The sequence below is a fragment of the Paroedura picta genome, chromosome 11 (assembly GCF_049243985.1).
Source record: "Paroedura picta isolate Pp20150507F chromosome 11, Ppicta_v3.0, whole genome shotgun sequence".
Lineage (NCBI taxonomy): Eukaryota > Metazoa > Chordata > Lepidosauria > Squamata > Gekkonidae > Paroedura > Paroedura picta.
The window spans coordinates 3,684,371-3,711,004 of record NC_135379.1 but is presented as its reverse complement, the minus strand read 5'-3'; the positions used below and the strand labels follow the sequence as shown (position 1 = coordinate 3,711,004).

The following is a 26,634-nucleotide window of genomic DNA, read 5'->3' as shown; positions in this document are numbered from 1 at the left end:
CCTCGAGTCCAGGGGCACCTTTGAGACCCGCCAAGATGCATTCCGGGCGTCAAAGCGCTTCTGGACGCGAATGGGAGCAGTCGCGCCATTCAGGAGGGCGCCTAGAGCGGCCGCGCCAGGCCGGGCCTGCAGCGCCTCTGCGCGGCCGGGGCGCCAGTCGGCCTCGTCGCCGTGGCAACCGGCGCGGCCTAGCGCGGCCGGCGAGGCCCGCGTGGGAGTCGCCGCTTCCCGGCCGGGGCTCCGCCTCCTCCGGGTGGCTGCTGGGGCGGGGCGGCCGCGCCGGCCGCGGATTTCATCATGCTGGGGGCCGGGCCTCGCCCTCTGCCGATCCATGCCGCGGCCCCTTAGCCTGCTCCGCGCCGCCACCGCCGCCGCCTCGCTCGGCAGCCGCCCCCGCCTGGCCTGGGCCAGCCCCGCCGTCGCCAGGCTCCACACGCCGGCAGCAGCAGCAGCAGCAGCGGCCCCCGCCCGGCCCAGGCCCCGCGCCCCACCGGCCCCCGACAGCGCCGCCGCCAGCATGGACGGGCCCGCCGAGGCGCTCCTCGCCCCGCTCCGGCAGGCCGTGCGGATGCAGGTGAGGATGGGAGACTCGAACCCAGGACCCGGCCGGGGCTCATTGAAACGAGCAAACTGCCATGTTCATTCGGGGGAGGGAGATAAAAGCGGCCGCACTGTGGGGGGGGGGGGGGAGAAAGAGGAAAGGGGCCGGAAAGGTGCAAATATCGAAGAGAGACGGGTATATAAAGGGGGAAATGCAGCTGGGCCGAGAGGGGATGTCTTATAAGTCAAATTATTATAAGCATGATAAATGAATCAAGTCCAGAGGAAAGGTACCGATATAGAAGGGGGAAAAAAAGAGAAAAACACAAATATAGAAGGAATGAACGAGAAAAGGGGCAGAGAGAAGGTACCGATTCAGGAGGCAAAAAGAGGAAAGGTGCAGGTGTAGAAGGGGAAGACTTCCAATTATATCTGCGACAAAGATACGGAAAGTAAGAAATTTATCACTCGCTTTGCAGTTATAAGCAAGCCCCCCCCCATATTTGCTATATTTGCCCAATATTCTGACCACCGAGGACTAGGGGATTTTGGGGGGGGGGCTCTTCCTCATTGGAGGTATTGTATATCGCTGGACCCCCCCCCCCAAAAGAAAAAGATCCATACCCAAATCTTCAGGAGTTTCCCCACTTGGAGCTGGCAACAATATTTCCCCATACTGGTGACTGGGGGGAACCAGGCCACCCTATCTGGGGAGGGGGGAATTTTGCAATAGATTTAACCTTTGGAAACAAAAAGTGGCCCTTAAAGAGATGCAGACGGATGTCCCGTTTTCCAAGAGCTGTTCTCTCTTTGTGATTGTTGCTTTATAAACATTCTGGATCTTGTTTGGGGCACCCTTTTTCGTGGCTACCTGACCCCACCTCTGTTTGATTTTATTTGTCATTCTTTTGCGGATCTCAAGGCAGTTGTTTCCTTTTGGAAGGCAGTTTGGCTACTGAGGGGGAAATTGTCATCGGAGCGGCCTTTTAAAGATTAAAGGATAGAGGCAGGAATCTAATTTTAGAATGTCAGCGAGTAAAAGTTCCAAAGGTGACCCTAAAGCGGAGCGCCAAAACAATAGCTTTGAGGACATTCATGTGGAGTTCTGAAGGACTTCCGGGTGTGTGGAAGATAAAATGTTTCACGTTTCATCCATGGTCGATTTATATGCCCCTTTATCTGAACGCTAGATTTCTGTTGCAATATATGTTTCTTAATCCTGTGAATATGTGCCTGAAGATTTTGCCTTCAGGTTTCTGATTTCCTGCTAGCCTTCAGCACTCTTAAAAGACCAAAGGCCTATTTCCTCTAGAATCAGGTCCTTAGCTGATCACCCTTTTCATCTCCGTTGGAGAATTCTTGTAGGTAGTTTTGTTCTGCCATGCTCCCTTGTATCTGGTTTGGCTGCCTACCAACTTTTCTTCTTCTTCTACCATGAAAACCTCCAGCCAACTTCCACACTTCTTCTCTCCTGAACCACGTCATACGGCTTCCACCTCCCAATGTGCTGAATTTAATGCAGTATTCTCTCTAATGCCCATACCATGCTGTCTCTCCCCAAATAGAGCGGATGTGCTTCCCTCTTTTTTTAGCTGGGTCTGTTACCCACTTAGTAGCAGGGTGCTTATAGAATCCCCTCCCCACAATGAAGTGGAGTCCCCATGATCATTACATTTCACAGCATGTGCATTTTTAGAACCCAGCCCCATGCATGGTAATGTGGAAATACATCCTCAGGATTGGCGTTTTGCCTTTACTTGGGATGTGTTATTCCCAATGGAACTTATAGCTTTGCTTTTATAATGAGCCCTAAAGAGAGACTGACAAGAGATTTCGCAGCAGAGAATTGGGTCATTATTGACCTGGATCTGTTGTGGGTCTCTGTGAGACATATTTAGATATCAGGAGGCTGTAACCCCCTCTGTTCTTTCTACCTCCTGCTTCGAAAAGCCTGCAAGTTTTCCTAACATGAGCCGTGCGTGGTGAGCTTCTTCCCTCTGTAAAGATGCATCTCCTCCTTGCATCAGACCTCTGCACATGGCTCTGGTGTGACTCTTTCCAGTTGCCTCCTGCCAGGGTGTGTATCTCCCTCCCTGCCCCAATATAAACTCCTTGCCTACAGGGATTGATCAGTTCACTGGCTATCAGTTCAGGTCATCCTTCTACAATCTCCAGCGCATCTCGGTGTTCACTGGCCTCCTTACCTGGCCAGGTGTGGAACGAGCAAGCCGGTCCTACCTAACAGGAAGGGTAGCGTCAGAGCCTTTTGTGATTCGATGGTGAATCATCATCCAGCCTCTTGAATTCTTCTGCCGTACAGAGCTCTTAATGAAGTTGCAGGAGCTTGCAGCAGGGTCAGAGGGCTAAAAAACAAACATGAAAAACGTGCCCATGTGAAGTCTGGCCAGACCCGGGGAGTCCAGGCTAGGCAGCCCTCATCAGATCTCAGAAGCTACGCAGGGGTTGGCCCTGGTTAGTCTTGGATGAGAAGCCACAAAGGGCTTTGGCATCAACAGCAGTTTAGATGAGCCCTGGATTGTGCAGCTTTATCTGAAATGAACAGGGGAGTCTGGGAAACCCGAGGCAGGGCTCCTTTGGTGTGGTGGCTTCATGACACCAGGCCTATAATTCCACCTCCGGGGAGATCTTGACAGAGAGGGAGGCAGAGAGATCAGCCCGGCTGGGCGGGTTAATGTTTCCCTCCTGCAGCAGTGCCTGATGCAATAAGCCACGCTGCTGCTGCTGCTGCCGCTAGCTCAAGGGCTGTTTCCCTTCCCCGCTTCCCTGCCAGAAGGGACCAAGCTGCAGAGAAATCTGCCACATCAGGATTCCTCCCTTGCATTCTCCTTGAGCCGCTTTGGCTTCTGTGGTCAAGTGGAATTTCTTTTAACCTCACTTTCTCTTTCATGTCATTGAAACAAGTGCAAGCTGCTGTCATAGTGTGATTTTTTTTTTTAACCTTTCCACTCCGAATAGATGTTTGCAGAGCTGAGAGAGGGCAGTTTGCTGGGTTTTCTTCCCTTGGTTGTTTTTCCCTGGACAGATTCCTTGCTTTCCTTGTGCTTTTTTGTGTGTCCAAAGCCCGCCCGCTCCCTCTCCTCTGCCACGTTAGCCTGAAACTGTAGTGTCTCATGGTAAAACTTTTCACATTTAAACTAGAGTTTTGCTGACACAGGCTTCCTGGTTTTAGTTTGTCGAGAGCCAGTATTTTGTGCTGGGTCTCTGTTCTTCTGATTTTAATCTTGTAAACTTAGCAGTTCCTTGTGAAGCGTGTGTCCCTTCCCCTTTCTTTCTCACCCAACTTGGACAATTTGGGATCTCTTGAGCTCCCTGTGCGTTGTTCTCTGGAGAGAGTGGATAGAAAAGAAAGAATTTTGAAAGAATACAATTATTTTATATTTATATATATTGGGATTCAGGTCCATTAGATCAGGGGTAGTCAACCTGTGGTCCTCCAGATGTTCATGGACTACATTTCCCATGAGCCTCATAGGAATTGTAGTCCACGGACAGCTGGAGGACCATAGGTTGACTACCCCTGCATTAGATCACTGGGTAGAAGCAAGATGTGATGTTTGAAAGGAGGGAGATACTAACACCAATTTTTAGGCTATATTAAGAACATAAAAGAAGCCATGTTGGTCTGAAGCAGCACAATAAAATCAGAGTCCAGGAGTCACAAAAGTGCTCCAGGACTGTCAAGAAACCCCAGGGTTTTAAAGAACCCTGGTTGACAAAGCCTGGACTACAGGCATGCTCGTGGTTTGAATTTTGTACAGTTTAAATTGTGAATTGTAAAACACATTGTGCCACAAAGAGAGGCGGGCTATATTAAAATCATGGCAGGTCAGCCCTTGCTTCCCATTGTGGCTCTGTCGTGAATGTTCAGATGGCAAGGAAGTGGCATGCTTTTTGTTAGTTCCCTTTCCCCCACGTTTACCTCTCCTCCTGCAACTAGATCCATATCTGAACCATTTCTGCTGTTCTAGGGAGAACTTGTCCGGAAGCTGAAGGAAGAGAAGGCTCCCCAGGTGGATGTAGACAAAGCAGTTGCCGAACTGAAGGCTCGAAAGAGAATCCTAGAAGCAAAGGTGAGTCTCAGAATTAACCCTCCTCTGCTCCTTGGCTTTTTCTGTAACTCCACAGCAATTGGGTATTGCTTTCTTCCATGGCTGCAGCCAGTCACCACCCAGTCTCCACCCTTCCTTGGCAACAATAGCAGCTTCCCATGGGAATGGCTCGTAGCCCACAGGAGCCCCAGAGGAGCGGAGCCTCTGGGCAGGGCGGTATATTAAATAAACAAACAAACAAACAAATGGGGCTGGCCTCAGGACAGGGGCTGGGTCAAGAGAGAGGTGGAGGGAAAGGGTGAAGGGAGCCCCTCCCCTCTGAGGCCGGTGGGAGGGTCTTTCTGCACAGCGGAATCCTCTTTCTGCATTGTTTCTATTTAGGCCCAGTAGCAAATAAGGAAACAAGATTTGGGGAGTAAAAGCTTTCGAGAGCTTATACCTAGAAACTCACACCTTGAACATCTCATTGGTCTGTGTGGTGCTTTGGGTCTCAAATCTCGTGGGTCTGTTGCAACCCAGCATGGCTACTCTGAATCGGTCCTCTTTGCAGTAGATCTTGCCTCAGGTGGTTGTTTGTGGCGTTCTCTAATTCTGTAATCCAGGGGTAGTCAAACTGCGGCCCTCCAGATGTCCATGGACTACAATTCCCAGGAGCCCCTGCTAGCATTTTGACTACCCCTGCTGTAATCCATCTGACTGCATTGTTCAGCGGTCGTTTTAGGCTGTTCAGTGGCACTCAGCTTGCGGTAGAGGAAAAGAGCAGCCACCTCCAATCTGGAGAGCAGGGTTTGATTCCCCACTCTTCCTCTGCATACAACCCAGTGGGTGACCTTGGGCTAGTCCCAGTTCTCTCAGAGCTCTCTCAACCCCACCTACCTCACAGAGTGTCTGTTGCGGGGAGAGGAAGGCAATTGCCAGCCACTTTGAGACTCCTTCGGGTAGTAAAAAGCAAGGTACAAAACCCAGCTCTTTTAACATTCTTCTTTTAGATCCTATAATTGGCCTTGAGTCATTGCAAAAAGGGGGAATTAGAAAGTAAATAAATCAATAAGCATGTTGGCATCTGATGATGGGACTGTTTTGCTTGCAATGCTAACTTATCCTTAATAATCACCACACAAAAAGGAGAAGACATTCCTTTATATAGAAGGTTGGAAAGGAAAGCTTTTCTGGTTGAAGAGTTGCGGGGCCTGTGCTTCAAGTCTGGGGAGTCTCTCTTTATCCCGACCTGAGTCATAGGAGAGCTAGGAGTCATTTAATCACACCCTTAACCCGTATTCTGAGCCACCTGACTTTATAAGGAGTGTTTCTGTGGCATTTGCATCCCTGTATCTCTTGGCCCTTGGCCTCTCCCTTTGGGAGTCTTGGTACCGTGTACCTGTCACAGGTGTTGGCCGCTTCAGGAGGCAGCTGGAAGACATCCTGAACTTGATGCATTTATTGACTCTTGAAGCGGACAGGTAACTTTAAAATCAAGGTGGGTCTGTTGTTAGCCCAGATGGTGAATGTTGTCCTCTTTGCGTTTGTTTCCAGGAACTGTCTTTGCAGCCGAAGGATGATATTGTGGACAGAGCTAAAATGGAAGACACTCTGAAGCGAAGGTTTTTCTACGATCAGGCCTTTTCTATTTACGGAGGTATGCAGTTGGTGTCAGATATAATCGTAAGGCAGGGGTAGTCAAACTGCAGCCCTCCAGATGTCCGTGGACTACAATTCCCATGAGCCCCTGCCAGCGAACGCTGGCAGGGGCTCATGGGAATTGTAGTCCATGGACATCTGGAGGGCCGCAGTTTGACTACCCCTGTCATAAGGTCTTCAGAGCCTGGTTTTCTACCTGCTTGATGTGGCTGGGGGCTTTAACAAAACGCAAGATGTGGAACACAGTGGTATTCAAGTTATCCCATCTTGCACTAGACACTGAGATAACTCAGTAACTAAGCATCCCAGAATGGCTTCCTCTTGATGGACACGATCCGTGTTTTAGTTCTCCATAAAGCATCGAGGATACCCTTTTGGACTCTCACTGTGTTTCTGAAGGTCTGACTGTGGAGTGGAGACCCCATAAGCCTCAGGCAGGGGTGGGGAGGTTGCCGTGAGGTGGCCGTCTCTGCTCACCGTTCTCTCTCTGTCTCCTTTTGCAGGGGTGAGCGGCCTCTACGATTTCGGGCCTGTGGGCTGCGCATTGAAGAACAACATTGTCCAGGCCTGGAGGCAGCACTTCATCCAGGAGGAGCAGATCTTTGAGATCGACTGCACCATGCTCACGCCGGAGCCGGTGCTGAAGTAAGTAGCCCACCTTTTATTTTTATTTTTTTAAGAATTGGAGACCTCATTCTGTTCAGAAATCGATCCTCATTTATTCTTCTGTTCAGGGTGAGAATGATATTTTCCTGAGTTGCTCAAGGCACTTCCCTTGTAGTCCTTCCCTAATTTTACTTTAGTCTGGACAGTTCCCACAGCAACCGAGTTGGGAGTGCAAGGTACACGTGTGACGCTGCCATATACGGAATCAGACGCTTAGTCGATCCAGGTCACACTTGTCCACTCAGCTGGCAGCTGCTCTCCAAGATCTCTGGGGGAGGTCTTTCACTTTCTCTGCTCCTCAGTCCTTTTAGCTGGAGATGGCCGGTGTGGTGTCTGTAGGCCTGCCGAGGACCGAGCTTGAAGTCCGAGGCAGGAACGTGGCTTGCAGTGTAATTGACCAATACGCAGCTAGATCCCTCTGCTGGATCCAGTCAGTTGAAGCTGAAACTGACCAATAGCATGCACTGGTGGGGAGATCCATGGCTTGCTTATATTGAGGTTGAGGTTTTGGTTGGGGGGGGGGTGTCGGTTCAGTTCAATACTTCTTGTGCCATTCTGGGGTCACAATAAAGAATTCAGATCACTGCCGGTGTCTGTGTCCACAGCTGAACCCACGGATTTATCAGCCGGGATAGAACCCGGGACCTTCTTCGTGCAAAACGGGTTGCTGTGCTTGGTCGCCAAGGCCCTTCCCTCGTAGGTGTAGCTGTCTTATGTTGAGTCAGACCAGTGGTCCATCATAGTAGGTATTGTCTACTCAGACCGGCAGCAGCTCTCTTGGCTCTCAGGCAGAGAAAGGCCTTTGACCTGGAGATGCCAGGGATTTAATTCTGCATACCGAGCCGTTGCTTTACCAATGAGCCACAGCCCCTGTCCAAACTTCTGAATGGCCCCAAATATTTGTGAGCAATGCTTAAACTTAGCAGTGTGCTGGTGGTGATTCTGCACAGTCAGTGTTCCCAGCCCACAGTGGACATATAGAAAGTCTTGCCTGTCAGTAGCAGAGCCTTCCTTCAGAGGCTTAGTTTTCACCTGGAGAGAGTTACTTGATTTTGATGGTGGTGACTTCCCCCCACCCCCTTGCTGCAGATTCATAAGTGGATGCCCTATCCCGCTTTGTGCTGATGGCATAGTCGTTTCTGTTCTAGGACTTCTGGCCACGTAGACAAATTTGCAGACTTCATGGTGAAGGATGTGGTGAACGGGGAATGTTTCCGAGCTGACCACCTCTTGAAAGGTAGGCTTCCAAGGCCTGAACTGTCCAGAACAGTGGCCCCAAAATGCTGGTAAAATGGGAAAACTAGGAGTCAGTGGAGCTTAAAACTAGTAATGCTAAACCTCATATAATCTCGCTTTTCCTCAAAAAGCATTCTGAAATTAATTCATTTTTGGTTGTCTCCAGAAGGCCTGGAGTGAATGTGTGAATATACAATAATGAGAAATCTAAGCGGTGTTTGGGGGGTGGGGTGGGGGGTCCAGGTGGCAGCTGAGCAATGCTTTGCAGTTCCCGCATTGGAATCTGGTCTTTGTGCAAACCTAGATGGCTTTCTGCTGCTCTTCTGACATGAAACAGAAAGAATTTAATTTGGCTCAACTTTCTTTAAATCTGTGTTGACCATTGTGTGCTAGGGATCTTCAGAATCCATGTTGGATCAGGCCAATGGCCCAATGCTCTGTGTCATGCAGTGGCCAGAACTCAGGGGCCATCGGGGCGGGGGGGGGGGGTTCCCCCGCAGAGCCCGAACTCCAGAAGCCCTCCCCTTGTTGCTCCCCAAGCACCAAAAAGACAGAGCATCCCTGCCCCAGATGTATGAACAATTGAAGCCATGCTGGATCAGTCCAGTGCTCTGTGTCACACCGTGGCCAAAACCCAGGGGCCATCCGGAGGTCCTCCAGCAGGGCCTATTTTCTCAGGATCCTTGGGAACTCTTAAAACACAATTTGAAACCGGCAACTTGGATTCTTAGGATTTCTGTCTTGGAGAACTTACCCATAACACTTCTTTCCTTTACTCCCCCTGCAGCTCATTTGCAGAAGCTGATATCTGACAAGAAATGCACAGCTGAGAAAAAGACCGAAATGGAGAACGTGATAACCCAGGTCAGTTTGTAGACGGAGGCAGCAGCCCCAACCTTCCTAAAACCAACCTGATGTTTCGAGAGGGGCAGGAGGGAGGATTGAAGTGGGGCACCAGGGTCTCTGAGTCTAGTTGTGGTGTGGTGAGTTTGCTTAGCTTTCTAACTTATTATTGTGAGCCATCTTTAATTCACCTTTTCTGCAGAATCGTGTCTTTCCTCGTTGTGCTTCCCAGATTAATCTGTGGCACCTGGAAAAGTTCTGTGGACAACTTTTTTTTTTTTGGGGGGGGGGGGTCGTTTCAGATAGCCTTCCATGCTACTTGTGTAAAAAAACATCTGGCATATCCTGATCATTTCTTACAATTGCAGCAGCTTGGAGACTTCTGGGAGTGGGATAAGCGGAGTCTCTTGTTGGCTGCTAATCCTCTCTCGGTGCCTTTCTTCCTCCTAGTTGGACAACTATGGCCAGCAAGAGCTCACAGACCTGTTTGTAAATTACAACGTGAAGTCCCCCATTACGGGAAATAACCTGAGCCCTCCTGTCTCCTTCAACCTGATGTTCAAGACCACCATCGGTCCTGGAGGAAACATGCCTGGGTATGTTATGCGTGCAGGTCGGTGTATCTCGTTTCCTGCACTCAGTGAGGGCTACAGGGCTAAATTCCAGCAGTCTGCTTGTCTTTGGTCTTGTTCCCTCGCCTTCCAGGGCAGGCATCCCTGGCCTTTGTGATCTTGGGGAGGCCTTTGGAATGCCGACATCGTGTGGTGGGCTTTCAGTGTCATGTCCCGGCCTGGTGGGACAACTCTGTCTTACGGGTGCTACAGAACTGCTTAAGGCACCACAAGGCCCTGATCTCACTCAGCAGCACGTCCTGTCTGGCCTTATGGATTAGATGGGGGACATGAGGCTTCCCTGTTACCCCTCCTCCCCAGCCAGCCTCTCACTGCCCTTTCCTGTTTCTCCCCGAAGCTACCTGAGGCCGGAGACCGCACAGGGGATCTTCCTGAACTTCAAGCGCCTGCTGGAGTTCAACCAAGGCAAGCTGCCATTCGCTGCTGCTCAGATCGGGAACTCCTTCCGGAACGAGATCTCACCTCGCTCGGGGCTCATCCGAGTCAGGTACGGTGGGAGCCCTCTGTTCTCATCAAGAGCTGGGTGGAGGATTCCCTCTCGCGGTCTCCCTGCATTTGTTTCCTAGCACTTCTCCAGCTCCCAAATCTACATGGGGTTTTATGTTTGGGTGTGTTCCTTTTACATGCACACACATTGTTATATATATATATATATATATATATATATATATATATATATATATATATATATATATATATATATATATATATATATATATATATATATATATATATATATATATATATATATATATATATATATATATATATATATATATATATATATATATATATATATATATATATATATATATATATATATATATATGTTTATTATATTTGACTTATTTATATCCCAACTTTCCCTTACGTAATTCTCCTGGCCTCCACTTATCCTCACAAGAACCCTACAAGGTAGGTCAGACCGAGTAAGAGGGACTTGCTAAAGGTCCTTTCCTTTTTCTTCATTAGCATGGCTCTTTTGGCCACAGCCTTAAGAGTCACTCCAGTCACCAAAATTAATTGGGCTAGAGTCACCTGGCCAACATCCATGGCAGAGTGGAGATTCGCACCTGCGTCTCTCAAATCCTGGTCCGACAGGGTCTAACCACGATGCTATGCAAGCTGTAATTATTTACGTACAAAGAGGTCGACTGGTGTTTGAAATACACCCACAAATTACGTGTGTACGTCAGATTTTCTTTGCTCCCAGCTATGACTGGAGCACCATGTTATTGGGGGAGGGGGGTTGCTTAGTTCAGAGGTGCCCAACCTTCTTTGAGCTTTGGAATTGGTGGCCACAGCCTCAAAATGGCTGCCACAGGAGGGTGGAGGCAATCATTAAAGGGATGCTGGAGGAGGCAGCGCCACACACAGAAAGGAGCCCAAGTGCAGGTGAGAAGGGGATAGGGATAGAGGTGAGACAGCTGTCACTAAAACAGTGTTATTTCAATCTGCCCAGCTCGTTGGATCCCCAGTGTCCTATCGAAAGCCCTGTTGGGGGAGTGGCCAACCTGGTCCCGCCCACTTCGTAACAATGCTTGCTGGGTCTCAGGAAAGGTGTTGGCAGGTGCTGTGGGCACCAAGCTGGGGACCCCTGGCTTAGTTTCTTTATCTGGGAATCTCCTGTGCAATTTGTGTGGTTTTCCTCCCCGCTTTGGGGAAAATGCGGTGGCTAATCAATTCTGGTGGCTAATATATTCTACACCTGGGGTGCAATCTCTTCCTTCCTTTTTTTTTAAAAGAGAATTCACTATGGCGGAAATCGAGCACTTTGTGGATCCCAGCGAAAAGCACCACCCCAAGTTCCAAAACGTAGCTGACCTCCAAATCGTCCTGTACTCCTCCAAAGCCCAGACCAGCGGGCAGTCGGCCCGCACGATGCGCCTGGGGGATGCCGTGGAACAGGTATCGGCCGTCGTGCTTTGGGGAAGAAAAGGATGAAGGGGGAGGGAGTGAATTGGCTGGGCTCTACTTGAAGCAGGAGGATAGGGTTTTATACCCCGCTTGTCCCTACCTTAAGGAGCCTTAGAGCGGCTTGCGTGATGCCGTCGGCATGTCATCCGGCGTGGTCTCAGAGCCGGAGTGTGCCTTTTCTTTCCAGGGCGTCATCAACAACTCGGTGCTGGGCTACTTCATCGGCAGAATCTACCTCTTCCTCGTCAAAGTCGGCATCTCCCCAAGTAAACTCCGCTTCCGGCAGCACATGGAGAACGAGATGGCTCATTACGCCTGCGATTGCTGGGATGCAGAGTCCAAAACCTCCTACGTAAGCGACCCGTTCGGCAGAGGGGCGGAAAAAGACTTTGGCGTCTGTGGTGTTTGCAAAACGTTTGTGTGGATGGCGACACACCATCAAAACATAATGTGTTAACAGTAGCCCTCCAATGCCGTTTGTCCTCAGCTGAGTCCTCTGATCTGGCTCTTGGGAGCTCCTTTCCTGCTATGTCTCTTTGTCACCGTCCAACTCTTTTTGGCCATTCGGCGTTGAATTTGGTGGGTTTTTAAAAAATATACCCTGGGAGATATTTACACCAGTGTGCAGGCTTTGTATTTTTGGCTTGCCCACCGTATCTTCATTATTATTATTCAATTTATTGTAGTCTGATTCCTTCCGCTGTGGGGTCAGGCGCAGGCTTACACACACTTGCAGTGCACTCAGGAATGGCATGGCTGAAATCCGGAGGTACAGCTAAGGACAGGGAGGGGTTGAGGCTACCACACTTCACCCAGGGTGGGAACGTTTTCAGGAGGAGGCTCTTGAGCCTGGCTAATTGCTCCGCAATGGAGGTTAAATGCTTTCGCTTCCGTCTCTCTCTTTCCCAGGGGTGGATCGAGATAGTTGGCTGTGCCGACCGCTCCTGCTACGACCTCTCCTGCCACGCCAGAGCCACCAAAGTCCCCCTCGCTGCCGAAAAGCCCCTGAAGGAGCCCATATCCTTTAGGAATAAGCCAGCCCTTTGGCACGGTAGACTGCTGGGAATAGATGACTCCGGTAACACCAGCAGAATGGGCCTTGGTTCATAAGGATGAATTTCTCACAAAACACAGCATTAGAAGCTTCTGCTACAACAGTCAGATCTCGTTCATAGCTTTGAGGCCCTGACTTTGTTTAACTGATGGACGTTGGTGAACCTGTTTACTTTAATTATACCCCAGCTCTGCCCCCAGAAGAGACCCCAAGTGGTTCTGTTGCATTCAGGATCTTCAGCTTGCAAGGTGGGAGCGAGGTGGCCAAGGATAGGGCGCTTGGGTGGGTCATAAATTTGTTGAGTTTCTGTGAAGCAGCCGTCAGCTCAGTGGCACCTAGTGCCCGCCCCCCCCCCCCTGATTTCCAGCATGCTGCCGAAAACCACTCCTCTTCTGCTTGGATCCCTTAACACCGTTTGCACAAGACAGCCAACGTCGTGCAGTTTGAAGCCAATAAGGGAGCCATCGGCCGGGCTTATAAGAAGGACGCCAAGCTGGTGCTAGAGTACCTTGCCATCTGCGATGAGTGTTACATCAACGAGATGGATAAACTCTTGAACGAAAAAGGGTGAGCAATATCCGGGCAAATCGGGCCCGTGGGCCCATTCGCTTCTGTCCCCGCCCTCCGGCCGAAAAGGGAACGCCTTGGTTCAAAGGTTTTGATCTTGGAATATAGAGGTTTCGTGGGCATCCTGGCAGACAAGCAGGGCTCTAACTTTGCACCCGCTTTCCACATGATAAAACATGCACCGTACTGGCTGACGACTCACGCCTTAAAGCAGGAGGTGGTTGACTAATAATAAAAAGGTAGTCTGAGGGATCTGCTCAGCAACTGCTGATGAAGCCAGATTGTCTTTTCCCTCTGCCTTCCCTGGACTGGGGCACAGGGCTTGCCAGTGGCCAGCAGCCCCTAACCTGAAAAAGGGGGTGAGCTAAGCAGATGGTGAGTGGATGGGCAGAAGGGCCTACTGTGTTGGTGCTTGGCTCTTGTGGAGCTTTCTTGCACGCCCCGGGAAATGCTGATTCCGACTTTGAGGTCAGGATGTGGAGGTTCGTCTTTGGCCCACCTCGGAGCCTTGCCCATTGGCAACTCCACCTGGCTGTGGTGGGGAGGGGGAGGGATGCACTTCTGACTACCCACTCTCACTTTCCCACTTCCTCTTATTTCCCCCACCGCCACTGACTGGGAAACTGTTCTTCTCTTGGCAGGGAAATAACCATTGAAACTGAAGGGAAAACTTTTCAATTAACCAAGGAGATGGTCAGCGTGAAGAAGTTCCAGAAAACTCTGCACGGTATTCTCCCTCCCAACCTACTTGACCTCGAGGGCCTTCAGCAGAGCCGAAGGGCAGTGGGTTCAGAGCAGAGGAAAAGAGCACATTCTTTCCACAAGAGCATTTAAAATGCAGAATTCCTTGCCCGAGGATGTAGTGATGGCCACAGGCAAGGATGACCTTCAAAGAGGGCTAGGCCGTTTCATGGAAGAACGGTTTGTCTGTGGCTACTGGCCAGGGTGACTGAGGGGAACCTTCTCATTCAGAGGCACGAAACCTCTGAATCCCAGAGCCAGGAGGCAACATCAGGGGAAGGCCTCGGCCTCTCTGCCCTATTCTTGGCCCTCAAGAGGATCTGGTTGGCCACTGTTAGAGACAGAGAGATGCAGTAGATGGACTCCTGGTCGGACCCAGCAGGACTCTTATTATTCTAATCATGGGAAGGTCTCAGCCTCTTTGCCCTGTGGCTGGCCCTCTAGAGTAGTGGTCCCCAACCTTTTTATCACCGGGGACCACTCAACGTCTTTTACTGAGGCCCGGTGGGGGGGGGGGGTAGTTTACTCCTCTACTCTCAACCACTGCCCTAGCGCTCTCTGATCGCTATGGTAATGTTTAAACATCCCTTCAAAATAAGATACAGACACGCCACAACAATGAACATAAGGAACATTTCATTTTCATGGAAATTTTAACTCATGACAATGACAAATCAGTGGGAACCCTGAGCTTGTTTCTCTGCAACAAGGTAGTCCCATCTGGGAGTGAACGCACAAAGTGTGTTGTAAAGGGCTGGGGGGATGAAGTAAAGGGCCAGGGGGGGGGGGGAGAAGGCGTCCTTCGCGGCCCACCTCCAATTAGTCGAAGGACCACATGTGGTCCGCAGCCCACAGGTTGGGGATCGCTACTCTAGAGGACCTGGCTGGCCCCAGTGTGAGACAGGAGGCTGGTCTGGATGGATCCTCCCTGGCCTGACCCAGCAGAGCTGCCCTTGGTCCTCGCTTCTGTGGGACTCTTACCTAGGAGCCTGACCCTTGTGCCATGCTGATGGATCCTCTTGGTTTTCTAGTGGAAGAGGTCGTTCCGAATGTGATCGAGCCCTCCTTTGGGATTGGAAGGATCATGTATACGGTGTTTGAGCACACATTCCGTATCCGGGAGGGAGATGAGCAGCGAACGGTGAGCTTTCTTTGCAGCCTTCGTCACAGATATCCACTGTGCCCCTCTTCATTTATCCCCTGCCTTTCTCTCATTGGGGACCCAACACTGCTTATTTTACTTGGGGAACTCACCGCTGCAGGAAGTGGGGGTGGCTACATGCATGGTCAGTTTCAGGGGGGCTGTATACGCATCTGGAGCAGAAGTCCATCAGTGCCTCTTGGCCACAAGGTATAGATGTAACACTGTCTGGGGTAGGGATGCTGTGTTTTCTGGGGAGGGGGGCAAAGACTTTTGGGGTTCTGGCCCTGCTGGTGGACCTCCTGATGGCTCCTGGGTTTTGGCCACTGTGTGGCAGAGAGTGTTAGGCTGGAGGGCCCGTTGGCCTGATCCAGCATGGCTTCTCTTACGTTCTTATGTCTGGAGCAGGGGATGCTTAGTGTTCTTGGTGCATGGGAGTGGGAGCCAGTACTTCCTGCTTGCACAGCACAAATGAAGGTGAAATGGAATTAAATGGGCAGATCCCCTTCCCCTTGTCCCACCAATACGATCAGGTTTTACAGAGAAGCGGATCTGTCCGCATCACTTATCAGGGCGTCTGGAGTAACAGCAAATGTCTCATGGGCCAATCTCTCTCTTTTTCTTTCTGCAACAGTTCTTCAGCTTCCCTGCTGTCGTGGCTCCGTTCAAATGCTCCGTCCTTCCCTTGAGCCAAAACCAGGAATTTGTGCCCTTTGTGAAGGAATTGTGTGAGTAGCCCTGTTGCTTGGGTCAGCGCAGTCGATAGCCTTGAGAGGTTGCGGGGGAAAAGGCTCGGAAAGGTGGTGGGGAATGGCTCTCGGCTTCCCAGTGCTCCTTCTCTGGAATGGTGCTCATGATCTTGGATCTTGGAAGTCCCACGAGCAGGAATGGCTTCCAGACCCTAGAAATCTGGCTCACGGGCATTTCAGCCGTGTTGATCTGCGGCAGAAAAGCCAACTTTGGGTCTTGCAGTACCTAAGAGACCAACGGGATTTTCACATTATCAATACTGCCGTCTGAAGCAGCAGAATAAAGCGAGTCTTAAAGGTGCCACCGGACTCAAACTTTTGGTTGTTCAGGTGATAAGACACTGATGAAAAGAAATTTGGCTCTTGAAAGCCTACACCTCAAAACCTTGTCGGTCTCTTAAGGCAGGGGTAGTCAACCTGTGGTCCTCCAGATGTCCATGGACTACAATTCCCATGAGCCCCTGCCAGCATTTGCTGGCAGGGGCTCATGGGAATTGTAGTCCATGGACATCTGGAGGACCACAGGTTGTGACTACCTGTCTTAAGGTGTTTCTGGGCTTATCTCAAAGGTGCTTCTAGGTTTGAAACACACCTCGGTCAGTGGTGTGATAGCAACCACAGTGTTCCCATGAGGGAAAAAGTCACCTGGGGAGCAGTTCACATTTAAGGTGTACGGTCTGTGGTTCCATTAGAAGAACTCCCCTCAGACACTAACGTCGTTCAGCGATCGTGCAAACGGTTTCGCTTCTTTGTTCCTCCCAAGCCAAACATGCGTGCATGAAACTCAGCTCTGATTGCGCCTGAGTATGGAATTGCATGCATTTCAAGGAAACGCTGGGCTTCCTTGGTTTTGTGAAGGTTGGATTTCTGAAAAGGAGATATTCCACTTCTTCCCCGAGACTCACAAAACACACATTTTCAGCAGTGTGAATACACAGGGAGGAGTGTGCTTGACAAACGCTTGAGTCCACCTTTAAGACCAACGAAGCTGATGCCCAGAATCCGGCCTAGGTTGTGCAGCTTCAGACCCAGCACAGCAAGCCCCCTGACTCTAAAAGGAAAGGCTTCTAATTCTAAGTGCAGCAGCACTGTCTCGGTTTCATAGAATCATAGAGTTGGAAGGGGCCATTCAGGCCATCTAGTCCAACCCTTCTGAGAGTCATACCTCTCAGTTTCCGCCTTCTGAGAGGCATACCTCCTTGAAACAGACAACCTCAACCCAAACCGCAACCCTCTGCCGTCTTTCCTCCCTCCAGCCGAAGCGCTCACCAGAAACGGCGTCTCCCACAAGGTGGACGACTCCTCCGGGTCCATCGGCCGGCGTTATGCCCGCACCGATGAGATCGGCGTGGCTTTCGGGATCACCATAGACTTCGACACGGTCAACAGGGATCCCCACACGGCTACCTTGAGGGACCGCGATTCGATGCGCCAGATACGAGCGGAGGTAAGGACACCTCCGGGGGGACTCTGGATGTCCGGCCGCCTTTGACCTTGGCCATCCGGTGGCCTAAACACCACTAAAATGTTTTTCCTCCTCCAGTAGCCGATTTAGCTGAGTCATAAAAACCCTAATATCTTCTTTATTTGCCCCACCAACCTTCACCTTGTGTTTCTCTCAGGGGTATATGCAGCCCTTCTCTTTTCCCCAACCATTGGCAGGGATTGGTGACAACTCTGGATGCGGAGGTCACTACTATGGTGACAGGCCAAGGGCAGACAAGCATCCTTGTATTGCTCCCATTAGTTTATTCCAGGGGTAGTCAAACTGCGGCCCTCCAGATGTCCATGGACTACAATTCCCACGAGCCCCTGCCAGCATGCTGGCAGGGGCTCGTGGGAATTGTAGTCCATGGACATCTGGAGGGCCGCAGTTTGACTACCCCTGGTTTATTCCAACTCCCCTCCTTTCAAAGGGAGGCAGAGCCAGCAAAAAGGGTCCTTCACTCCCATAGCTGCCCTTCTCACTGCCTGCTTTGGTACAACCTGGAGAGGTCAAAACCACACAGAGCCTCTCACGGCTTGCCGTCTGTGGGGGATTCCCCGAGCGTCCGACCTCAGCGGCCTTCCTTCCCTCTAGATCTCCGAGCTTCCGGCCATCGTTCGGGACCTTGCCAACGGCTACCTGACCTGGGCCGGCGTGGAGACGAAGTACCCACTCTTTGAAGGGCAAGAGACCGGCAAAAAGGACACCATCGAGGCATGAAGCTCGCGGCCGGCCACTTTCAACCGTTCATGTTAATACGAAACTTTATCACGTGTATTCCTCAGAACCGCATTGTATGCGTGCCCAGGGACATGTTTTGGTTATTTTCACTCCCCCGTCCCCAAATGGCTGACTAATTTTAACTCCCGGCTCCAGCAACTGCAATTAAAACGAATGGAAATGCCACGCCTGGGCTTGCTTTCGTGGGCCAGCGGAAGGGTCCCACCCTCGCTGTGTTGGGTATTGGGTGTGGTTCTCTCTCTGGGGAGATGCTGTAAGAGAACCCTGGAGGGAGTAGCCTTTCCCCTCTTAGCCCCTTCAGCCCTCTGAGCCTCGTGGAACCGTCCACTGCCCACTTGGCAAATAGGAAGCAAATGGAGGTGCCCCGTCCAGATTTCCGTCTGTCCAATTCTTGGCTGAGGCAGGATTTGAATCCAGGTCTCCCTAGTGTAGAGGTCCCTAACATGGTGCCCATGGGTGCTGTGTTTTCGGCTGACCCCTTTTCCAATGCAGGGGTTTTTAGGAAGGGGCTGGGTCTCGTGCTCAGTCAGAGTTTTGATTGGCTCGTGGAGATTTGATTGGTGGGGCAGTCTTTTAAGAAATGTTGTTTTGGCGGCAGCTGCCTCCGCAGCACCGAAATCTTGGCTGTGTGACTGAAGGGCGGAGCAGAAGGGCTGCCTTTGAGCTGGGAAACTCAGTGGAAGTAGAAAAGGGTATGAAGAAGAAGAAGAAGAAGAAGAGTTGGTTCTTATATGCCGCTTTTCCCTACCCGAAGGAGGCTCAAAGCGGCTTACAGTCGCCTTCCCATTCCTCTCCCCACAACAGACACCCTGTGGGGTGGGTGAGGCTGAGAGAGCCCTGATATTACTGCTCAGTCAGAACAACCTTATCAGTGCTGTGGCGAGCCCAAGGTCACCCAGCTGGTTGCATGTGGGGCACCGCAGAATCGAACCCGGCATGCCAGATTAGAAGTCCGCACTCCTAACCACTACACCAAACTGGCTCTCTGTATGTTTCCCCTTTCCCCTGTACACAGAGAGGGGTCCAAGCATGGCATTCGCTGTCGTTACAACGGCCACAGGAATGAACAGCTTTAAAGGGGGATGAGAGAGATTCACGGAGGATGAATGTGTCAGTGGGAGCCGGCCAGAGTGACTGAGGAAGAACCTCCTCATTCAGGGGCACTAAGCCCCTGAATCCTGGGGCCAGGAGGCCTCGGCCTGTTGTCAGCCCTTCAAAGGACCTGGCTGGCCCCTGTGAAACAGGATGCTGGATTAGGTGGACCCTCACTGGTCTCTTCCAGCTGGGCTCATGCTCTTATCAGACCTCTCTGCCCTGTTTTTCCCTCCAGAGGAGCTGACTGGCCACAGTGAGACAGGAGGCTGGGCTAGATGGAGCACTGGTCTGATCCAGCCGGGATTTCCTTGTTCTTATGTTTGCTGAGTGGTCCCCAGGCAAATTCAAGAGTGTACAATTCTGGACAGTAGAAACTGACGGTTGAGAAATCTTGTCTCCAGGAATGCTATAGTGTCAGTCTCCATTCTTCCACGTGGGGGTGCTGCAGGGTTGAAAACACTTAAATTGAAATATTGCTGGCAGGGGGAAGGTGGGAGCTAGAGAAGACTTCTCCCAAAATCAGCTGCAGTCTGTTTTGTAGGATAGCCTCAACCACGCCCCAAGGTCAGAAGGAGTGGTCGGGAAACCATCCTGCTCTGTTCTTTTAACTGCTGTATCCTAGTGATACTCATAGGATCGTAGAGTTGGAAGGAGCCCTGCAGGCCATCAACTCCAACCCCCTGCTCAGTGCAGGATCAGCCTCAAGCATCCATGAGAAATATCTGACAAGGAGCAGTTCACCTACTCTGCAAGCAAAGCTGATTCTTTGTTGCTGAGTAACTGCTTCTAATACAGGGTGGCCAAACTGGCTCCCCAGATGTCCACGGACTACAATTCCCATGAGCTGGCAAGGGCTGTCCACAGATAGTTGAAGAGTCACAGTTTGGCCGCCTCTGTTCTAGAAGAAGAGTTGGTTATTATAACCTGCTTTTTACTACTTGAAGGAGTCTCAAAATGGCTTGAATTCGCCTTCCCTTCCTTTCCCCACAATAGACAACCTGTGAAGTGTGTGTGTGTGTGTGTGTGTGTGTGTTAGAAAGCTCTGTGGGAACAGTACTAACAGGACTGTGACTAGTCCAAGGTCACCCAGCTGAGGAATCAAACCCAGCTCTCCGGATTAGAAGCCAACACTCTTCAATACAACACCAAGCTGGCTCCAAGTACAATAGGATTATAGTACAATAGGCTTGTTTGACAGATTGGCTGAAGCATTTGGCGAACTCAGAAAAGCCTGAGTGGAAATGAAGGGTCCACGCTCCATAGTGCTTTGAAAGGAACTGGTTCCGTTCTCAAACAGAGGTTTGTCTTCCTATATTTAATTTATCTATACTCTGCCTTTCTGCTCACGTCGGGTCTCCCGAGAGATCATCAGATTAGAAACACGATGAAAAGAACATCTTGAAATCCATTGAAATCAAACTCACACGTTGTTCAAACCATTAAAACCAAATTCAAAGAGAAATGTAATACAATGCAGACACACACACACACAAAAAAACCATGGCAAGAAAGAGGAATTGCTGAGGAAATGCCTGACAAAACAGCAAAGGGGATGGGTGAGACTCTGGGGAAAGAGCTTGGGCCATGGTGCCGTGAGAGAGATGACCACCTCTCGGGTGGCCAGCTGCTTAATCTCAGGTGGGGCCCCCTGAAGAAGAACCTCAGAAGATGAACGTTGGGATCAAGAAGTAGATGGTCCTTCAGGTGTTCCGGTCCCAAGTCAGGTTTTAACCTTTAAAGGTTAAGACCAGCACCTTGAAATCTGCCTGGAAACCAGCAAAGATGGGCCAAACCTGGAGCAATGCGGTCCCTGTAACCCACTCTGGTCAACATGCTGGTATTCTCCGACAACTGAAGCAGGGTGACATCAGTGGGGCCAGAACTGGTTTATCCCTTCACCAGAACAGAAACCAGATTAGAAAAGATCCAAACAGATCACAGTGCTAGAATCAGAATCATAGAGTTGGAAGGGACCTCCTGGGCCATCTAGTCCAGCCCCCTACACTGTGCAGGACACTCCCAACCCTCTCGCTCCTCCACTGTCACCTGCCACCCCCTTGAACCTCCACAGAATCAGCCTCTCCGTCAGATGCCTCTCCAGCTTCTGTTTAAAAAATTATTATCTAACTCCAGCTTAGATTGGTTGGATGCAAGGCAAGAAAACCTCCTTTCCCCCCTTTGGATCCATACATTTGATGTTCTGCAGCCCCAGAAGGTGTTGGAATAACTCCTTCAATTCCACCGGCCAGCTACTGCATTGGGTCACGACATGCAGTTATCCAGTGAGGCTTCATTAAAACGGCGTAGAAATCATTCGAACCCAAGTGTAAGCGTAGTGTTGATTCCACTCACCAGCAAACGCCTGTAGAACCAGATTTAGGCCCCGGTCAGAGCTTGACATTTTTCAGTGGTCTAGTTCAAAGCGGACAGCTCTTTGGGACAAGCCCACCTGCGTGCCTTGCAAACTCGCCCTTTCCCCCCGACATCCCTGTTGTACGTAGAAGCTCGGAAACAAAGCCCTAATTCAGGGGCAGTCAAACTGCGGCCATCCAGATGTCCATGGACTACCATTCCCATGAGCCCCTGCCAGCGAACGCTGGCAGGGGCTCGTGGGAATTGTAGTCCATGGACATCTGGAGGGCCGCAGTTTGACTACCCCTACCCTAATTAATCGAAGGGATCAGACCCATTTCCGCTTCGGCAGCTGCTCGCCCCATCCGCTGTTCTGTTGGTAATTAAGAGTTTGAGTCAAAGGACTTCATTTCATGTTCATTTTAATTGGATTTTGTTCGAATCCCTCCCCTCCCCTCCCCAAACGGCGCTTTCTAGTTACACAGTTCACCCCAGGCCTTTGTGGACGAAGCCAACCGAATAAACGCCAGGCACGCTAAGTGACTTCTTAAAAGCCAAAATTCTCAGCGTGGTGCGCAGAGCTCTCAAGGGGGCACAAGGTCACTTTGGCCCCTGTTGTCTATCGTCGGCCATTTATCGCCACCCAAAAAGCTACTGCTGTAGCCAGGGATTTGTACTAGATGTAGTAAGACGGAGGGGATTTATGCCCTGTTTTTCTCTGCCTTGAGGAGTCTCAAAGGGGCTGACGATCGCCTTCCCTTCCTCTCCGCACAGCAGACACTCTAGGAGGGAGGTGGGGCGGAGGGAGCTCTTGAGAGAACTGGCTGGCCCCAAATCACGCAGCAGGCTGTGCGTAGAGGAGGAGCGGGGGTCAAACACGGTTCTCCAGGTTGGAGTCTGCTCTCAGCCACCGCACCACACCACACCGGCTTGACTACTGTGGCCCATAATTCAGTTGCAAGCGCTAGTTAAAAGACCCCCCTGTCATGGAGAATTCTTTGATGTGCATGCTTTTCTTTACAGTCGAGACTCAAAGTCAGCTTAGAACAGGGTTTCTTGGTGGCCCTGGAAGGGCCAGGCACAGTTCTCTCAGAGCTCTCTCAGCCTAGGGTGTATGCTGAGAGGAGAGGAAGGGAAAGGTGTTTGTAAGCCGCCATGAGAATCCTTCAGCTAGTGAAAAGCGGGGTAGGAAAAAAACAGCTCTTCTTACAACCGTCCTTTCCCTGATTGGCGCCAGAAGGCGGCAAAGCGAGGTGCATGTTCCCTAGGTGGAACGTGTGTCTTTCATTTCTGTTCTTAAATTTTTATGTTTTTTTTTAACTTTGCAAAACAGACAGGTGCGTGTTGCCATTCATCTCTCTTCCTGTGCAGTCCCCTTTGAACTGCATCTTGACGTCTGCCTGTTCCTTTGCCTGCTGTGGTCAAAAAACCGCTTCATTTGTATGCATGAGAGGAGCAAGCACAATACACAGAGGGTAGCCCCCAAGGCTGCCCTGCTCCCTTTCGTAATCACGCGCAGGACGATCCTGTAACAAGCAGGCTGATTCCTTTTAGAGCTGCGTTTGGCTCAGCTGTTTGCCTGTCTCTACGTTTCCCTTTTGAAACAGCCACCGGGCGACATTAAAACTACGAATGGTCCAAGAGCCGGCAGGCATCCCATATCAGCTGTGGCATCATTGAAGATCCAAGAACCGGCTTGTACCAGAGTCTGAACACAAGCTCTCGGGTTTTCAGAAGCGTCTGCATGCCTGTGTTGGCTATCGTTAACAACCTGTTGGCAGGCCCTTGTGGAAGCGGCTTGCCCACCTGTCCACTCGTCCTGTGATACAGGCGGCCTCTTGGCAGCAAAACCGTCAATTCCCTGCTTGGCTTCATCCCCAGTTAGCCATTAGCAGGGTGGCTGAAGCAAGGGAGAGATGATGCTACAAGCACTGAGAGGCTTCTAAAGAAGAATTGGTGGTGGTTATACCCCACTTTTCTCTACCCTTAAGGAGTTTTGAAGTGGCTTACCACCGCCTCCCCTACCTCTCCCCTCAACAGACACCCTGTGACGGAGGTGAGGCTGAGAAAGCTCTGTTAGAACTGTGACGGGCCCAAGGCCACCCAGCTGGCTGCCTGTGAAGGAGGAGTGGGGAATCAAACCCATTTCTCCAGATTAGAAGATGAGTCCGTTGTTACACCCCACTTTTCACTACCTGACAGAGTCTAAAAGCAGCTTACGATCACCTTCCCTTCCTCTCTCCCCAACAGACCCCCTGTAAGAGAGGTGGGAGGGGGGGGGTGAGAGAGTTTGGAGAGAACCATGACTTGCCCAAGCTCACCCAGCTGGCCTCATGTGTCAGAAAGCGGCTCACAATCACCTTCCCCACAACAGACACCCTGTGAGGGAGGTGAGGCTGAGAGAGCTCTGAGAGAACTGTGATTGGCCCAAGGTCACTCGGCTGGCTGTAGGTGTGGGGACTCGAACCCTGTTCTCCAGATTAGAGGCTGTTGCTCTTCACCACTCTGGCTCTCGAGCAATTCCATATGGAGGTGACATTCCTGTCTCTTCACCACACGCAGGGGTAGTCAAACTGTAGCCCTCCAGATGTCCATGGACTGCAATTCCCATGAGCCCCTGCCAGCGAACGCTGGCAGGGGCTCATGGGAATTGTAGTCCATGGACATCTGGAGGGCCGCAGTTGAAACTGACTCCGGCGACGATTACAACGTGTTTTATTCGTTCAGCCGTGTCCAGGCAGGGTGAAACAAGCACCAAATAATGTCCAACAGGAAAGGTACTTTCCAGGGTCAGATTTCGGCTTCCAAAGGGCCAGGAGCGGCCATGAGCAGGGTCGGCCCACAACACCCTTCCAGAGGTTTCCCGAGCCACTTTGGGGTCCCGACCCACAAGCAGGGCAGCGTTGCTCTAGAGGAGCAGCGTAGGCAAAAACGCATCCCCCCTCCCATCTCTCCAATGAGGCCTATTAGTCACACAGGAAGACTAATCATGCTGTTCTCATTCTAATCAAATTTTGAGCTCAGCCAACATCGGCCCCGAAGACAAAATGTTTCCCGGGGGGTTTCGCCCTCCGCTTGATCAGCGCGACATGACCGGCGTTATGCAAAGACCCTTGATTTTCCAGACTCGACGCTTCGCTTCCATAAGCAGAAGACCCCAACCGGGGCAGGCCAAGCTGTTCCTCCAGCGACCTGAATTAGGAAGGCTTCGTACATCGGATCGGCTGGCGGAGGCCGCCCATGTCCCTCACCTCCCAGCTGCGCGGCGTATTTATTTATTGGACGTGGGACTTGTGCCACTCTGAATTGCCGCTCGTCTAATTGAGTTACTCTGCGTATCGGGAGGGGAATTGGCAAATGAGATTCTGGGGCTGGCTTTTATGGCCCAGGTCGTCCGTTCTTTCCCTTCGGATGCAGATGAGCTCTCCGCACCGTCGCAATCCTGTCTGCCAGTCGGGCACGTGTGAGCTGAGAAAGGGGGAATAAAGAGAGCCGAGCGGAATTTTGGCTTGTGAAAATGTCGAGAGGGGAAAGTGTCATGCAAAGAGAGACCTAACTGGGTCCCACCCTGCTGGGCTTCCCAGGTCTGGCGAGACTGGCCGAGCCTGGGACACCCGGAACAAGGCAAGAAGCACTCAGAGGACGTCGGCCACGGCCACTGGTGGACACAGCGTGTTGGCTGTAGTAAGATATATAAAAGGAGACATTCAGTAACTCCAGCTCATTAGGATTCTGGAGGGATTGTAGTACGGCATCAGTGCTATCATAACATTAAGTAGTACAGAAATTACATAATAGGATCCTACATAATAGGAGATTTGCATAACAGGGTTGCATAACAGGATCCATGCACAGCAGTATAGACCACGGTCCCAATCCTTTATCCCAGTAGGTCTGTGAACCATTTTGTATTGTGCAGCCCTATAACCTGCTCAGGGAAACCCTCTTGAATACAGCTGGCCTTCTTCAGAGCAGATTTCTCCTGAATCAGTCGGAAATCCTTCGAGCCTCCTTCAAGCTCTGGGGAGATGTCCATGCCCTGCTGGTTGTTCCAAAAATCTCAGGTAATCCAAGGTAGACTCTCTTTGACTAAGGAGGTTCCGTTTAGCTAAGGGCTATTGTGTTGGTCTTCATTTGAGAGGCTTTCTGAGTCTCACAACAGGAGCCCCTTGAAGTGTTTGTTTTTGTGACAAAGCTTGACAAAGCAGATGTCTCCTTCTTTTATAGTTTTATTCAGTTTTTAGAGAATTAAAAAGGAAAAGCCCCCCCCAAAGGAAAATAATTGGGTTTTATACCCCAAGGAATCTCAAAGCAGTTTCCAATTGCCTTCCCTTTCCTCTCCCTACAACAGACACCCTGTGAGGCAGGTGAAGCAGAGAGAGCTCTGAGAGAACTGTGACAAGCCCAAAGTCACTCAGCCTGTGGAGGAGCAGGGAATCCAAGCTGGTACTCCAGATTGGAGGCCCCAGCTCTTAACACCATGCTGGGAGAGAACAAAGAACCTTCTTTTATCACATAGTTTGAAAAGTCTCCAGCCAAACTGTTCATAAACTGTAATCTGTCTTTCATACAGATCAAACTTCCTAAATTAAAATTAATTCTGCATTTACTTTCTTGCATCACTAAAGCCGCCAGTCACCCAATCATCCATGTCCGTCCCCCCCCCCCCCGTTTCCTGCAAGAAATCAATAAAAGCGGATATAGTCTTTCGTGGGGGGGGGCAGTTATTCCACTAGCCTAATTTAAGGGCCAATCTGGTATCCACCACAGACTTGAGAGCTGATCCTTGAGACACTGGGGCTTAGCAAAAAGCGAGTTTTAGGCGGCAGCGACGGGGGGAGGGGGGGAGAGAAGAAACAGCCCCTTTCATGTCCTTCAATAACGCAGATCTGGGCACCATTTTCAAGCCCTTTGAGCACGTCCCGGAGGATGATGAAAGTCTTTTGCTGCTCCGTTTTATGGGAGATGAAAAGCAGCCTGGGCTGTGTAATGCAGGCAGCGGATAAAACTGCAGTGTCACCCAGGGAAATATCATTTCCCTGTTAGCCCGAGAATATAAGGAATCTAAGAAACAGCTTCGCTGGATCCAACCCAAATTCCTCCTCCTCCAGCGCTGTGTGCGTGGCCAAAATAATGGCAATAGCTTTGGCCTCTGATAATCAGAGG

At 50.8% G+C, this 26,634-nt stretch overlaps 1 protein-coding gene and 1 long non-coding RNA gene across 2 annotated transcripts in view; one reads left to right on the top strand and one right to left on the bottom strand.

Annotated features, from left to right (window-relative positions):
- The window catches only part of LOC143820511 (uncharacterized), a 35,269-nt gene extending 35,071 nt beyond the window's left edge, over positions 1-198 (bottom strand). The window contains exon 1 of the long non-coding RNA XR_013225376.1: positions 19-198. This is a non-coding gene — a long non-coding RNA (uncharacterized LOC143820511). The remainder of the gene's footprint in view (positions 1-18) is intronic.
- GARS1 (glycyl-tRNA synthetase 1) lies at positions 174-18,186 on the top strand. Its single transcript, XM_077303436.1, has 17 exons — positions 174-574; positions 4,530-4,631; positions 6,144-6,246; positions 6,752-6,893; positions 8,063-8,151; positions 8,938-9,014; positions 9,444-9,589; positions 9,963-10,112; positions 11,371-11,533; positions 11,730-11,894; positions 12,452-12,560; positions 13,019-13,163; positions 13,805-13,890; positions 14,936-15,045; positions 15,680-15,773; positions 17,051-17,241; positions 17,875-18,186. The coding sequence occupies exons 1-17, from the start codon at positions 332-334 to the stop codon at positions 17,998-18,000; spliced, it is 2,241 nt and encodes a 746-aa protein (XP_077159551.1). The 5' UTR covers positions 174-331; the 3' UTR covers positions 18,001-18,186.
- Positions 18,187-26,634: the final 8,448 nt, after the last annotated feature.